This window comes from Thamnophis sirtalis, unplaced genomic scaffold, assembly GCF_051295495.1.
Source record: "Thamnophis sirtalis isolate CommonGarterSnake01/CBP01778 unplaced genomic scaffold, rThaSir2_p1.2 scaffold_4, whole genome shotgun sequence".
NCBI classification, from domain to species: domain Eukaryota; kingdom Metazoa; phylum Chordata; class Lepidosauria; order Squamata; family Natricidae; genus Thamnophis; species Thamnophis sirtalis.
In genome coordinates this window covers 105,515,259-105,531,615 of record NW_028261384.1, presented here as the reverse complement: position 1 = coordinate 105,531,615, position 16,357 = coordinate 105,515,259, and the positions used below count along the sequence as shown (strand labels likewise).

The 16,357-nt window shown below is 38.7% G+C and overlaps 1 protein-coding gene across 3 annotated transcripts; it reads left to right on the top strand.

Moving 5' to 3' along the window:
* Nucleotides 1-656: 656 nt before the first annotated feature.
* BCL2L12 (BCL2 like 12) lies at nt 657-15,367 on the top strand. Of its 3 annotated transcripts, none has more exons than XM_014065455.2 (7): nt 657-734; nt 1,849-2,078; nt 3,606-3,973; nt 9,408-9,569; nt 10,223-10,329; nt 13,575-13,826; nt 14,514-15,367. In XM_014065455.2, the coding sequence occupies exons 2-7, from the start codon at nt 1,924-1,926 to the stop codon at nt 14,559-14,561; spliced, it is 1,092 nt and encodes a 363-aa protein (XP_013920930.2). In that variant the 5' UTR covers nt 657-734; nt 1,849-1,923; the 3' UTR covers nt 14,562-15,367. The 3 variants fall into 3 exon arrangements, with proteins under 3 accessions (XP_013920930.2, XP_013920934.2, XP_013920923.2); XM_014065459.2 differs by lacking the exon at nt 657-734 and adding an exon at nt 741-1,087; XM_014065448.2 differs by lacking the exon at nt 657-734 and adding an exon at nt 1,507-1,755.
* Nucleotides 15,368-16,357: the final 990 nt, after the last annotated feature.

Sequence of the window (16,357 nt, the reverse complement as noted above, 5' to 3'; positions counted from 1 at the left end):
ACAGTTATTACAGTGGTAACTTAAAAAACAGGGCTAGATTCAAAATAAATCTTAGCTGGGCATGAAGTTCCCTGGATAACCTTGTTGGTCGGGTAGTATGTATGCCCTATCTCAAATGCATCTCATAACAACAACAACAACAACAACAACAACAACAAATGATTAGGACACAGCCAAAGATTCCCTTTCCTCCTTATGGAAAAAAAAGTTAAAAATGAATATAACATACTATTTTAAGATGTTTAAAATACCCTTCAATTACACATTCTACATACTTCCAAACTCAATTAACAGATGTATTTTCTCTTGTGCTACATCAGCCTTTGCATTTAATCAGCAGGTCCCTTCTGTTTGACATCTTCAATACGATTTATTTATCTTCCTGATGGTGAATATTTTTTTAAAAAAATTCTCTGATTGCTTCAGTCTAAACAATCTAGCTGATTCCAGCTTTGACCATTACAATAGCGACTCAGTTCCTAAGGGGCAATCCGTGGGTGAGGTGGGGGGGATAACCCCCGGGATACAGAGCTTGCATGCATCCATGGCTGCAGCCGTGTACGAAGGTTGCAGAGCCCATGGTCTCAGTCTAATTTCTTTTCGCGGAAGACCGAGGAATGAAAGTTTGAGGAAACTGCCACTTAGCAGCGGAGAATGATGTGCGCATGCGCAGACCGGTAGGGCAAACTTCAAGAGGAACTTTTTTGAAGGAGCTGGAGAATATTTCGGGCTGAGTAGATATATTTTTTTCCTGCTCTAGTGGTTGTGGGTTAAATCTATTCTCCTGGGGAAGAGTGATGGCTTAGCGGGCACAGTCCACCCTGAAACGGAGTTTTTTAATCCCAAAATAGGGTGGGGAGGGGCAAAAGGTGGGAGAAGAGATTCGGGCTGAGAGAGGCAATGAATGAGGAGAAGCTAGAAATGCAGGTTTCACCCCGTCTGCTCTAGAAATTCCGCCGGACTCATTTCAATTTGCCTCTTTCTAGAGGTTGGGTTTAAAGTTGGATTTCAGTTTTAGACCGAAACTGAGTTGAGGATCTGAAAATAAATCGAAAGATCTGATAAGAAAACACCAGTTCCGGGTATTGTAAGTGTGATGTATTGCTGCGGTTTTGAGAGAGTAGTGATTATGGTGGCAGGATTGAATTGTAAAGGAAGTTTTAAGAAGCATATGAAAGAGGCAGAAGAAGAGATGTATTAGCTAGAGCAGTGTTTCTCAACTTTGGCAATTTTAAGATAAAGGAATGTGTATGGACTTAAACTCCCAGAATTTCCCAACCAACATGGAGGAATCTTAAAATTGCCAAGGTTGAGAAACACTGGGTTAAATGGTTGGACTGGAGAGACCTATTTCCAAATCTCCATTTGATCACACAACTAACTGTTTGATATTAACTCTTAATGTAATTTACTTCCCATGAAAGCTGCGAAGATAAACAAAATTATGTAGTCCAAAATTATGTTTCCTACATTGGAGAAAACACAGGAAATAAATAAAAATCCTAAAAGAAGAATATCATATGTGGAGCAAAGAAGCGGCTTTTTTTCTATTGTTCTATTGAAAGTGATGCAAGTGTTATCTGAGTATGTGTGTTTGTTTGGCACAGCAACCATCCTAGCGTGATTTGATTCTGGATCCCACAGGAAGGATGAATAGATATGTTCAACTTTGGGCATAAGCTGAATAAAGTTCTTGCAAATTCAGGAGAGAAAGGGAACGTGACCATGGTGTGTTAAGAACTGTCCAGGGAAACGGTGAGAAAGCAGGTGCAAGAGATGATGAAAAAAAGCAGCCAGCAGAGTAAAAACTAATACAGTATTTTCTGTGGGTTTGTTTCCCTTTCACAGGTAATGGTAGTTGGGAGAAGAAAGGTCTCTTCCCTGCTTTGAAGTACCATCCCAGCCTTTCATAGTTCCAAGCTCATGGCTGGAAGTCCAGTGCCCCCTAGGAGGAAGGTGGTTGAGGAAACACGACTGGTGCTGGAAGCATTCTTGCAAGGAGCATTAAACAGTGGAAAGGATGGGGCCCCAGGACATGTCGGTCGTGGCTACCATGATCCCCAAAGTTACATGTCCAGGTAATGGCTTTTACAGTTGAAGATTCGATTTATCTGCAAAGAAGGGAAATAAACAGAGCAGGGTTTCTCAAACTTGGCAACTTGATAATGTGCAGACTTCAACTACCAGAATTCTGAAAAAGCCTAAATAATGTCAAGCTGCCATAGTTGAGAAACAGTGAAATAGTGGGATTTGAGCAGAAATCTAATAATCTATAGATGGTAAGGGTGTTGAAATTTGAATTCTAGTTTTGGATTCTATGGGTTTAATCTTCTGGCCTAATAGAAAGTGTTCTGATTTTAAGTAGGAGTTTGAAAACTGAGAGACAAGAAGCTTAAATAATTTGACAAGAAATGCTATGATATTCAGAATTTTTTAAAAACACTTCTTCAAGTATCTCTGCCCTCACAGACAAAATAGCAATTTGAGACTCATTTTCTCCAGAACACTATTACCGTACCCATCTCTTTAATTCATCCTTTTAATATTATATGGCTAAAGTTTTTTCCCTACCTCAATATTTACCCCTGCTTCATTTTTTAAACTAATTTCCCCAACCCTTTACCACATGTGTTGTTTTGCTGCTCCTCACAAACAATTTTATTACTTTCTTGTAATTTTCTCAATGGTGAAAACGTAAGGTTCTTCATTTAGGCAAGAAAAACAAAACACACAGGTACAGTATAGGTGGTACCTTGCTCAATAGTAGTAACTGTGAGAGGGATCTTGGAATCCTAGTGGACAACCATTTAAATATGAGCCAGTAGTGTGCAGCAGCTGCCAAAAAAGCCAACACAGTTCTAGGCTACATAAACAGAGGGATAGAATCAAGATCACGTGAAGTGTTAATCCCACTTTATAATGCCTTGGTAAGGCCACACCTGGAGTACTGCAAGCAGCTTTGGTCATCACAATGTAGAAAAGATGTGGAGACTCTAGAATGAGTGCAGAGAAGAGCAACAAAAGATGATTAGGGGACTGGAGGCTAAAACATATGAAGAACCGTTGAAGGAACTGGGTAGGTCTAGTTTAATAAAAAGGACTAGCGGAGACATGATAGCAGTATTCCAATATCTCAGGGGTTGCCACAAAGAAGAGGGAGTCCAAGCTATTCTCCAAAGCACCTGAGTGCAGAACAAGAAGCAATGGGTGGAAACTAATTATCGAGAGAAGCAACTTAGAACTGAGGAGAAATTTCCTGACAATGAGAACAATTAATCAGTGGAACAACTTGCCTCCAGCAGTTGTTAATGTTCCAACACTGGACATTTTCAAGATGTTGGATAACAATTTGTCTGAAATGGTATAGGGTTTCCTGTCTAGGCAGGAGGTTGGACTAGAAGACCTCCAAGGTCCCTTCCAACTCTGTTATTCTATTCTGTTCTATTCTTTCAGTTTCATGAGGCTTTGCAGCTCAGAGATATCTTTTACAAAATAAGTGAAGAAATATATGCAAACAAAAAAATGACAAAAATGAACCAAGGAGGTTGAAGAGTAGAACAACAGACCACGGTTCCCATTCTCAGTGTGCTTTCTTCTGTCTACAGGTCCCCTGTGGAACATTTTCCAGAGTGTCCTGCTTGCAGTCCTGCCCATGAAGGAAGTAACTCTGCGGAAGGGAAAAAACATGGTTTCCGCACCAGCATTAAGCACCTGTTGCAGAAGCGGTCCAGTTCTCGAGGACCCTCGGACAATCTGCCCTGCCCTGGAGACTCTTTAAAGAAATCTAAGCCAGGACCTGAAGGGACCCACCGCAAGCGCCCCTTCTCCTTCAAGGGCTTCCTGAAGAAGAAGTCTGCTTCAGCAGAGATAACGGACCCCAATGCTCCCCCCAGGCGGCCTGACACTTTGCCTCTTGTCACCTGCTATTGCAAAAAGCAGGCAGCTGAACCAGAAGAGGCCCAGACAACAGGGAGTATGACGCTTTGTTCCTTATTTTGTTTTCTTCTTGTTTCTTTATTGTGATGTTCAAGCCTTGTTTGGAAAGATAGATGGGAATACTGTGTTTCCCTAAAAATAAGACCCGTTCTTATTTTCGTGGGGCCCAGCCTCCATTTTGCCATCCGAGCCTTCCGGAAAGCCCTCTGCAGCTGAGAAACAGGCTCTGGATTGATGCACGCAGCACCTCCTCACAGGTCTGGATCAATCCGGAGTTCTCTTATCGGCTGCAGAGAGCTTTCCAGAAGGCTCTGACACGGAAACAGAGGCCAGGGGCGATGCACACATCAATCTGGACTTCATTTCTTGGTTGCAGAGGGCTTTCCGGAAGGCCTCTGATGGCAAAACTGAGGCCAGGGGCGACACAAGTGAGCGGCGAAAAGCAGCCGCAAAAGAAGTGGGCCTCTAAGACGAGACAGGTGTTGGGGTTTGTGAGGACTGGTAAGTAGGGTAGTTCCACCACCCACATCCCTACCCTAGCTTAATTTTTACCAGTGTGCCTTGCCCCACCCCTGCACCCAGGGATGTGCGGGATCTTAATTAGGGCTTAATTTGCGGGTAGAGGTTGTATTGGACGCACGTGTAAAAACCAAGCTAGGACTTGCTTTAAGGGTAAGTCATATTTTCGGGGAAACATGGTATATCTTGGCTTCTTGAAGGAAGAATAAGATAAAGTTATGTTTTATCTTTCCAATGTTCATTTTGAGCAAAGATTTGAGTCTTGGTGTCTCCAAGATGAGTGTTATGGTCATTATATCACATTGAGCTTATATGTGCTTATTTTTAATATATTTTCAACTTTCTTGAAGTAATGGGAACTTTCTGACTCCAGGCTGGATGCAGCCCCCAGTCATCTTATTAATGCACTTAGACCAAGGTTGAAGTCCTTCCCACTTTCCATAACTTATTTGAAAGCCACTTCAGATCATTTCATAGTTCTCTGCATATACAAAGATCATCTTATTCTTGGAGCCCAAAGGAACAAGAAGTTACCTATTTATAAGACCTGATTGGCAAATTATTGACTCCTCCAAATAGTCACTTCAAAAAGTGCCTTAGCAAATAAATTTGAAAGCAATTTCTATTGCTATTTTGAGGGATTCGATTGCTAGACTATAACTATGTTTGCTAATTTTTTAAAAAACTCTTAAACCTTTAAACCTTTAAAAAAAAATATTGTCCTGCCTTTTTTTCACAGAGCTCAAGAACATTTTTCATGGCTTCCCCTTAGCTAGACAGATTGTAGGCCTCATGTTGTTGAGGTCAGTTAAAATTGGACAATAGCTAACAGAATTTAGGAAAATGATATTCTACATATTTACACTGAAACAAAGCAGTTTTAACCTTTTGGATTGACTTTAGAATACTAATTCCTCTACCAATCCGAACATTTGAATGTTCTCCCCATGCCCAACTGCCCATGACCAAGCTAGAAAAATTAAGAAATACTATAGTCCTTGACTTACAACTATTTGTTTATTTGTTTGTCAAACATATAGAAAATAACAAGGATAGATATGAACAATAAACATGAACAAAGGAAGCAAAACAGATAAATGGGGACAATAAGATAGGGTCGGTAGGCACGTTGGTGCGCTTATGCATGCCCCCTTTATGGACCTCCTAAGAATGGGTGAGGTCCATGATAGACAGTGCTGATGATATAAAGTTACTGCGGCATTGAAAAAAAGTGATTTGTGACCAGTTTTCACACTGATGACATCCCCCCAGACATATGCTAAAACTCTGGGTGCTTGGCAATTAGCATGTATTTACAATAGTTGCAGCATCCCAGGTTCCTAGGCTTGTCATTTGCAACCTTCTTAACGAACTTCTGACAAGCAGAATGGGGGAAGCCAGATTCACTTAACGAGCACACGATTCACTTAATAACTTTAGTGGTTTGCTTAAGATTGTAAAATGAGTCATGACTCATTTTATCTTGCTTAGTAACAGAAATTGTGAATTTGGCTGTGGTTGTAAGTTGAGGATTACTTGTAAATAAACTGTACAACCTGTAGCAGTCTAATAATCTTTAAAATGCCCAATTCTTGTACTAAAGCAAGATTGGATAGGTGTTAAATATGGGTGTTTCAGGAAACCTTGAGCTGCAAGTAATTCTATTGGTAGGCAAAGAATAAAAAAGGTGGATATACTCCCTAAATCAATGGAAAATATACAATATTTTTCTCTAGAAAAAAATAATTATTGGATTAAGGAAGTTATACTTAGAGCCATGATGGCGAACCCATGGCATGCTGGCCAGAGGTGGCACACACTCTCTGTGGGCACAGTGCTGTTGCCAGCTGCTCTTCCGGGTTCCATTGCACTCATGCACGCCAGACAGCTGGTCTGGCGTGCATGTGCACTAGCTAGCTACTCTCTTCCGGGTTCTGGCGCACTCGTTGGCATGCGCACGCTCCAGTTTTGGCACTTGGTGCTAAAAAGATTAACCATCACTGACTTAGAGCATCTTGTCCTTCAATTTCATGTATACAATTTCTAGCTCTACTACCTACTGCTTTCCTAGTGAAGCTCATACTTGGCAATACTGGTAGTAATTTATTGGGCAAATCTGAAGTCATTCAAAAATTCCAATTGTTTCATAAATATTGAATTTCCCCTTGAGAATATTCATATAACTTGCTTTTTTACCCCTAGATCCCCAAACTGATGTCATGATGTAAAAATAACACTCCCACTCCAATATTAATATAGTCTTACAATCACTTCCCACTTTAAATATACCATATTTTTGGAGTATAAAATGCACGGAGTATAAGACGCACCAAGGTTTCAAAGAGGCAAATAAAAAAAAAGTAAGTAGGTAGATAGAGGGAGAGAGAGGGAGAGAGGGAGAAATACATTAGGTAGATAGGGAGAGAGAGAGAGAATAGGTAGGTAGGTAGAGGGAGAGAGAGAGAGAGAGAGAGAAATACAGTAGGAGGTAGGGAGAGAGAGAGTAGGTACGTAGATAGAGGGATAGAGAGAGAGAGAGAAATACAGTAGGAGGTAGGGAGAGAGAGTAGGTAGGTAGAGGGATAGAGAGATAAATACAGTAGGAGGTAGGGAGAGAGAGAGAGTAGGTAGGTAGAGGAATAGAGAGAGAGAGAAATACAATAGGAGGTAGGGAGAGAGAGTAGGTAGGTAGATAGAGGGAGAGGGATAGAGAGAGAGAAATACAGTAGGAGGTAGGGAGAGAGAGAGAGTAGATGTAGATAGAGGGATAGAGAGAGAGAGAAATACAGTAGGAGGTAGGGAGAGAGAGAATAGATAGATAGATAGAGGGATAAAGAGAGAAATACAGTAGGAGGTAGGGAGAGAGAGAGAGTAGGTAGGTAGAGGGATAGAGAGAGAAATACAGTAGGAGGTAGGGAGAGAGAGAGAGTAGATGTAGATAGAGGGATATATATAGAGAGAGTAATACACTAGGAGGTAGGGAGAGAGAGTAGGTAGGTAGAGGGATAGAGAGAGAAATACAGTAGAAGGTAGGGAGAGAGAGTGAGTAGGTAGATAGAGGGATAGAGAAATACAGTAGGAGGTAGGGAGGGAGTAGGTAGGGAGGGAGAGGGAGAGAGAAATACAGTAGGTAGGGAGAGAGAGAGTAGGTATATAGATAGAGGTATATATATAGAGAGAAATACAATAGGAGGTAGGGAGAGAGAGAGTAGGTAGGTAGATGTTTCCAGGTGTATTTATCCATGTGCTGTAGAAGGAAATCGCTGACAACCTTCAGCATCTAAGACTTGTTTTTGCTGGTACAGCACAATGTAATTCTCATCAATCACTCTAACTAAAGAGCTTTCCGAAAGGGGGGAAAAGGTTTTTGCACTCTGCAACCCTCCCAAAAACGGCCCATTTTTCACAAAAACGGGCCCATTTTTTTTTCAAATAAAAGGCATGAATAGCACTCCGGGGGGGGGGCAGAAACGAGCAAAAAATGGCCTGTTTTTTGCGAAAACGGGCCTGTTTTTTGTCAAAAAAATTGCATGCATAGCCTTATGGAGGCTTATAGAGTGCTGCTGGGGGCTGGTGGGGGGGAAACGTCCATTTTTTTGCTCATTTCTGTCCTCCCCATCCCCCGTGAGCTCTCTGAAAGCCTCCATAAGCGTATACGTGGCCATTTTTTGAAGGGGGCGGGGCTTCAGGAGGCAAAAAATGCTGTATTCTATGTATAAGATACACCCAGATTTTCAGCCTCTTTTTTGAGGAAAAAAGGTGCTGCTTATACTCCAAAAAATACAGTACTTTTATAATATGATATTCTGCATTCAGGACAGAGTGATCATTAATTGAAATAAACATTTATTTGTAAGATTTAGAACTCAGGCCCATTCAAGAGCTCAAAATAATATATAAGCTGATCTTCCTCAAATATTTTCCCCCAACAACAGTCCTATGATACAGGTTGGGTTGAGAGAGAATGATAATTTCAAAGTGATCCTGGCAGCTTCTATGATTAAGGTAAATTTGAACTGAACCTTTCTATTGCCAGTCCAACTCCTTTAAAAAGCAGTGTAACTTGTTTATATAATCTGAAAGATAAGCTTTTCCATGCAACTCTGTATCAGGAATTTAATTCTTACGATTTCGTAAAAGTAACTTCAAATTGCTTGAAACACTTCGCCTCTGTAGCACCCAACAAGGTATCACCTTAAATATATTGTATTTGCTATGGCATTTGTTTAGTCACATCTCTCATTGTCACTTGCATTTGCCTTTCTTCCAATTCTTTATTTTCCTCAAAATCTTTTGTTTTTTAAACAGAATTCAAAATCTCTGATATTTAAAAGTGAAAATTACTTCTTCCAAATTATCCCCTCTAAATGGAATTTTCCATTTAAGTTCATCAGAAAAAATATTCTTTTCTCTTACATAATTCTAATAATTATTGGAATGACTTTAAGCGCAATTATTTATGTATAATCAATTTTCAATATGGTTAAAATGCTGCTACAAAACTGGATCTCTAATCATCTTCCTGATAAAGTACAGAAGAACAAGCATTACATAGTTATTTGACAGATAATCAAGTTATCATGGCCTCAGTAGATGGCAACACTTAGCTGGTTTGGTTGATCTCAAAAGGTTAAGTAGGAGCAGACCAGCTTAGTTCTTGATAGCAACCTATCAGGCATTTAAAGTAAAATGGGAAGTAAAAAAGATTTTAGAAGAAAGCAATGGCAAAACACTTCCCTATTGCTCTTATCAAAACTATGCAGACTTGTTCAGATATTACTAGAAACTGGACTTGATTTGATGGAATCTGAACTTTTATCATGTTAGTACAGTACTGTATTGACCTTGTGGTCTTTTGCTATTCACTTGTTTCTGTAATCTCCTTGATATAGGATTTGATTTTTTTGTGTGTGTACACTTTGCTTTAATAACTTTCCTTTCTTTTTTTCCAGATGGTGAAGCTGAGGATGCTGAGTTTTATACTCTGGTGGCTCAGAAACTAGATTACTTTTTGAAACACCAACAACGGATTAGCCCTATAGCTGCAAAAAGCTCAGTTTCTCCCAAAGATCCAAACATTACAATTTCCACAGATGCTATCTCTGACAATTCAGGTATTACATTTATTTTCTTGTGTGTTTAAACTGCCTCATTCAAAAACTCTGCATATATAACAGTGATAACACAGAAATCCCTTCTTGATCTTTGAATCAGGTGTTTCCTGTACTCATTGTAACTTTCCTGTTTTGTTGAGACTTTAATTTCTCAATATTCCAGCCAATTTTTGGCCAATACATGTGAAAAGGACCAGATTAGAGAACTAAGTTTTGGAGGAAGTACATATCAAATCATATGGAAAGAAAAATGACTCAGAATTTAAAATAATCTTTCCCCCTGAAAAATGAAGCTTAGATGAAACAATTCATGTCCTTTTACAGCAATCTTACAAATCTAAATAGATTCCTCCATTTTAAATTAAACTATTAATTTAATTTAATTCCATTTATCTAAATTGTTTAGGGGAGAACTAGTCTTCCTTTGATGAATAAGTAGTTACGGGATGATAGGAATCAAATGATTACAAGTACACCGTGATATCATCACAAAGTGATATGAATATTTCCTTCAGATCTTAAATATTATATAATCTGACAAATTATATAATATTTATGCAATGACTTTACAATACACATGCCGTTATTTTGACATCTATGTGGCAGGGAAATACTGTTTATATTTTGGAATGACAATAATATGTTTTACTCAGTTACCTTGGACCAAGTGCCAGAACAATTGGATGAGAAACAGAAAGAACAAATCCTTCAGAAGTTGGTTGCCCTTCTGGAAGAGCAGGCTTCTGTCTTCAATAAAAAGGTACACATGCAACAAAGAGTTACTGCATAAAGTATTGACATTCAAAGTGCAGAGCCAGGCGCTAGGTGTTTTGTGGCTGCTGTGTGTAATTTTATACTATGTTGGGTTACTTTGCCAAATATATTCATCCTTTTTTTCTGACTAAGTTTTGTAAATCTTGGACTTTCCCCAAGTCTTCAAATAAGTTCCTGTTATCTTTAATGTTTCTATTTTGTCTGCATTTATTTTTATTGTTCGTTTATAAAATTTATAGCCTGCCCATTTTACCTCAAAGTAACTAGGCAGCTTTTCGGGATATAAGGTTTCATATTCAAGTCATTTGTTTTGTGTGATACATAAAGTTAACAGGTGTATATAAACGTGCACAGCTGAATCTACCCATTTGTTTTTCTCTGTTTTGTGATTTATTGAACTTAACATTTAATTAGGTATGTGGAATAAGGCAGTTTGGGGAAAAAAATTTGGTCATATTTTTGGTATGGGTTTCTTTTTGGACTGTGTAGTTATTCAGATTTGATTTGGAATAAATGTTTCAGAGTGAGTCAGAATACAGCATCTGTCTGCAACTCATTGGAGCAATTGTAGAAACAGATATCGAGACTTTATTGAGTCTCAGACTTCATGCTTTTCTACACCTTCCAAAGCATTTTTTAAAATCAAATCTGTAAAATTGCAAAACCCTAATAGTTATTTAGGGATGATCTATTCTGAAAAAAGTACAATTTACTATAGTTGCACTAAACAGATCATTTACCCCACTGTCTCTGACTGAATGCTAAGCTGTGCTTTTTAAATACCATATTTTTTGCACTATAAGACCCCCCCCCAAAATGGGTGGAAATATTTGTGCATTTTATAGAGCAAATATTGCGGCGGGGGGGAAAGGGTTGGCCCTATCAGCACTGCCTGTCGCCGCTGCCAGGGAACACTGGAGCCTTTGCTGCCAAGCAGCTGATCAGCAGTTGGATAAGCCTCCTGGAATACCGCTGATCAGCTGTTATAGGCAGGGGGGATCGCCGTTTGCCGACGCTGTTTATTGCTGCCAAACGGCAGTGAATGACGGCTATTCCCGCTGCGTAGAACTGATCAGCAGTATTCTGGGAGGCCGATCCAACCACCAAACAGCGAAGCCTCCAGTGTTCCCTGGCAGCTGCTCAGCTTAGTTGATTGATGGTGGGCACAACGGAGTGGAGCCCTGTCAAGCCAGTTGCTAGGGCTGCGATAACTGAAGCTGACCAGGCTGTTTGTTATTGTTGCAAGTCACTAGCCAGATGAATACTGGATGGATGCTGGGAGGTAGAGGCAGATTTTTTTTTCTTGTTTTCCACCTCTAAAGCTAATGTGCGTCTCGTGGTCTGGTGCATCTTATAGTGCAAAAAATATGGTAAATCTTCCAATAACTAGCTGAATGTAGCCATATTAATTTACTTGTTCAATTAATATATTTTTCAGTGCTTTTCATGACTACAATCATCTCAAGATGGGAAAATAAAAAAATAAAAATTCAATAAATTCAAGACAGTTATAAAATGTATACCGGTAGAAACAATTAAGAATGAGAGAATTAACAGAACATAATGTAAAACTTTAAAAAGAAGCATTTGTGATAAAAAGCAGCAACTATCATAAAAGTCTTTCAATAAAATAGCTTACTTCTTATTTCTTAGTCCAGAATTTCAGAATACAGGGCGTCTTTGGTTTGCCTTAGGATGGGGGTGGTTTTGATATAAACTGTTTCTCAATCACTTGGAGGATCTGATATTTATAACTAAAGTTTTACAGTATTTAATAAAACAGTGTATGAACAGATAACATGGGTATAAATGGCTTCAATTTAAAGAAACAAAGTATCATGCTTATTTATAGATTGACTCTTTTTCATAATATTTATCAGTGCTTCTCTTCACATACTGTAAACTTTTGCTCTTAATTCTCCCCGCCCGTCTTTGCTTTTGTTAAATGAGTTTTCTCCTGTCCCGCTGATTACTGCCCATCCCTCACTACTTCCCTTTTGTAGTTCATATAGCTCTACTTGTCTAATAAAGAAATGCCCAGTTAAGTGTTTAGTTGTCCTACACTCAAGCAACAATATACCATTTCATCATATCCACAAACTTTATAAACCAGCAAATAGGGCACTTGAACCGAAGTTCTACATTGTATAGGATTTGTATTTTTGCAAGAGACATTGTTTTATATAGCCTTTTCTCATCATTTTTAATAGTTGTAATATTTTCCAGAAAGTACCATAGAGGCAGATAATTCAAGATTCAGAGTTGCTTTATATACCTTTGCTGGAGCTATTGCAAATCCAAAGTTGCAAATCCCTTATGGATACTCCAGTGTTCAAAGCATTTAGATAAAAAGTTTCTAGAATTGAATTACATATGTAAAACAAATATTTATATTTGTTGTGGTATTGATCAACTATGTAATTGTGGGATCTTATGTTTTCTTCATCCCACATAGACAATAAAAGTGTATCTTCATATAGATAAAGATTTCCCAAATACAGGCTGATTAATTTTGGGATAAGTAACCTCTGAGAATGTGTATATACCACCTGAATTCTGAAACATTATAAAAGCAGAATATAATTGAAAATAGTAGGATTTATTGTATGCATGCTATCCAAATTCTCTTTTCCTTTCGACTGATATGTTCAGGGTTTTTTATTTGTGAAACCATATTTTCTTACTCTCCAAGAAAAGAAAAAGTGTAAAAAAATAGCATTTCACTCCTGGACTAGATTGATTTTTTTTAAAAAGATGACTCTGTTAAGTACATATTGTTTAATGAATATACCCTTGAGTTCCATAAACTTTCTGAGGTAGAGTTTCTAAATGAAAGATAAGAAATAGTAGAATGTTCCTAAGAATAGGAAGTTGTCTAGTCCTACTCAGGCACTTCAAGCAGACAGCTGTCCAGCCATTATTTTTTTCACCTCTATCAAGTCATAAGTCTCTTTTATCAATAAGAAAGTGTTCCTAATGTTTTGTCTGTTCCTTTGCCATTGACATTCATTCAATTCCTATTGGTAAAAGAAAATAACTGTACTTCATCTTTGATGCAACAACATTTCACATATTTGAATGCTCCGATTAGGTTTCCTCTCAACCTTCCAACTCAGACGTTTCTTATCTGGGGCACAGTGAAATCACCTCTCTTTAATTACAGCTGTCCCTTAAAAAGCTTCCTTTAACATTTAAATTCTTGCCATTCATGTCATTTTCTTTCATTGGCAGATTGAAGCTGACCCACTGCTACGCAACACTATCTCCCGCCTCTCCTACCGCAGCTTTACTCACCTGGCTGAAGCCTTCACATCACGTACCCCACCTGGAGTTTCTAGCCCTCAGTTAGCCAAGTTAGCCCTTACCATGGAACTCACAAGGAAAGTGGCTGGCATCAACAGTCACACCGTACATACCCTCATGGGCTACAGTTTGCAGTATATGGATATGTTCATACCTTGGCTGCAACAGCAAGGTGGTTGGGTATGTAGAGAAATATGTTTCCTTGGGTTTTACTTATGCTAGGCCAGATCACATAAAAAGGGCCCCAAAAATGAAGCAGAAAAGAAATCCTGATTATTTTGCTCAAAATATAATTAAGATGACTTGAGGTCTGATTAAATACTTTGGGGAAAAACAGTCATCTCTTCTGTAAATTGTCTGCTTTTGAGGGTTACAAAATTGGACACCCTATTTAGCTGAATACATTGTCTAAATGCTGCAGCTAAAAGCTCATACCATAAGCATCTTAGTTCTATATTAGAAGATCACACACACACACACACACACACACACACACACACACAGAGAGAGAAAATGAACGTGTTCTCTATCCCTGCATTATCAAATACAATTATGTTGCAGAATGGCAGCTGACAATTTATTTTTTCCTACAAAAAAAGAAAAGGTTCATTATTATAAATTACTACAGGGATATTTTCTTGTCAAGGGACTACATTTTAATATTTTTGATATCCCAATGGAATAATAATGTATTAGTATTGCTGCAAATACACTGAGCCATGTTTTTGTCTTCTAAAACAAGAGGGTTTCCCACACTATATGTCATAATTCTGTCTACTGTCAAAGTTGGAGCGTGAAGAAAGAGAAAGAAAGGAAGTTTAACAGTGAAATGAAAATGGCTGTTCTTTATTTATTTTTTCTTTATAGGAGAACATTGTAGCCCAGGAGGAGATATTTGACATGCAACTTGACTGAACAAACTTCCGTGCATCAGTGGCAATGCTCTCATGATGAATCTTGTTTGCAGAAGACTGAGTGCAGGGTAGAGCTGCTAGCATCTAAAGATCTTTGTGTCTTTCCACCTAAGCTAAATCCAAAGGGACATTTGTTTTAGTAGCCATGACTGAAGCTAGTTCAAAGATATTAAGAATTAGCAGAAACCAACTCTAATCTTCTGTGTTTGGAATGAATTGCAAAATTTGACCACAGTATGCCAAATTTTATTGTCAAGTATTTCTGCAAAAGTATGAAGCAGTTACTCCCTCATAAACCTTTCAGTTGTTAAAAGTATTTCTGAAAGGCTGTTCTTTAGAGATGCCCACCATCAGAGGCAAGAAAAGTGATGCCCTTGGTGACAGCCTCTGTTCTTCCAAGTAGCGTTTACTGAGGAAGGGTTGTTTTTTTTTCTTTTCACTCAAGATGAACTTTCTTTCTTCAGTTTCTATACTTGAGATTAAATAGATACACTCAAATCTTATTTTATCCCTATTTTGAGATGGATGGAAGGAAATGTTTAGATGTTCCTTTGCCTTGTTCTGATTTTCTTTTTCTTTTTTTTTTGTTCTAAGGTGCTCTTGAGAAATTTTGGGATTTTAGAACAAGAAAAAGAATTCCTATGTGAAACTAACTTGAAGGAGACTCATATTAATTTCAGTGGGACTCTGTGTAAATAGGAGGAGAAAAGAAACTTAATATAAAACTCAGGGATATGGAAGCATGTTTAACAGCAATAGCTTCCCTGAAGCACTGTGATTTTTTTTTAAATAAAAATTTAAAGATTATATTTTGGTGTCGAATATTTTTCTTAGTACTTTTCTTTGGACAAGCCTATTCTAATGATTTGATGAAACATAACCAACTCTTCTTTGGCTGTGCTAATATGGAACTGAAGTTTGGAAATCCTGTGTTGGAAGAAATATCCAAGTCCAGTTCCAAGCTGGGAATAAAATGGAGGCTGATTGGAAAGATTCAGTTTATTGGTGAACAGAACCAATACACGCGGCGTGCAGTTCTGGGACAATGACAAAATGGAGTTGAGAGTGGGTGGGTTTTATACCTTATTTGAGCTGGTTCCACCACAAATCCGCGAAGCCCTTATCCGCGGAGACATAAGCGCAAAGACTAATTCGCGCCGTTCTAAGCGCTAAGGAAAAACGCGACCCTTCCACGATGACATAATTGCGGAGGGCAAATTTGCGCATTCCCAAGCACTCAGTACCCTAAACCTAACCCTAAACCTAACCCTAAAACAAACCCCTAAACCTAACCCTAACCCTTACCTTAATTGAAGTCGGCTTTCTGCCGCGGTGCCGTTTTAAAGCGCCCTTCTGTTGCCGCGCTGTTGTCGCGGCGGTGATGACGTCACGGCTTTAGCGCCACGATTTTATCACTGTGATTTTGACTAGCGCGGTTTTGTCGTGCCACAATTTGAGCTTCCCATTCCTGTGCAAGAACATATCCTATAATATTCTATAATATTGCAAGATATTATATGCAAGATATGCAAGAACATATCCTATAATATTCTAATGGCTGTTGTCAGATTTCTATGGGGTCATGGCTGGCTGTGGAGGCAGAAGGGGAAACGCAAATCCTAGGTTCAGTGTCTGAGTTAATCTTGTGGGCCTAATAGCTTATTTGGAGTTTCTATCTGGCCCAGTCTTTCTGAATGGATTACCAAATCTGCATTTCTAAAAATAGTCTGTTTGTGCTTGGGGCAGGGAGACTCGTGTTGGTTTCTGCCTCAATATTTTTTCTCTCCATTTCTCCTT

Coding starts and splice junctions, on each gene's coding strand:
- BCL2L12 (XM_014065455.2), top strand. CDS start 1,924: ATGGCTGGAAGTCCAGTGCCCCCTAGGAGGAAGGTGGTTGAGGAAACA. Junction 3,974..9,407: donor AGAGGCCCAGACAACAGGGA/GTATGACGCTTT, acceptor CTTTTTTTCCAG/ATGGTGAAGCTGAGGATGCT. Junction 9,570..10,222: donor TGCTATCTCTGACAATTCAG/GTATTACATTTA, acceptor TGTTTTACTCAG/TTACCTTGGACCAAGTGCCA.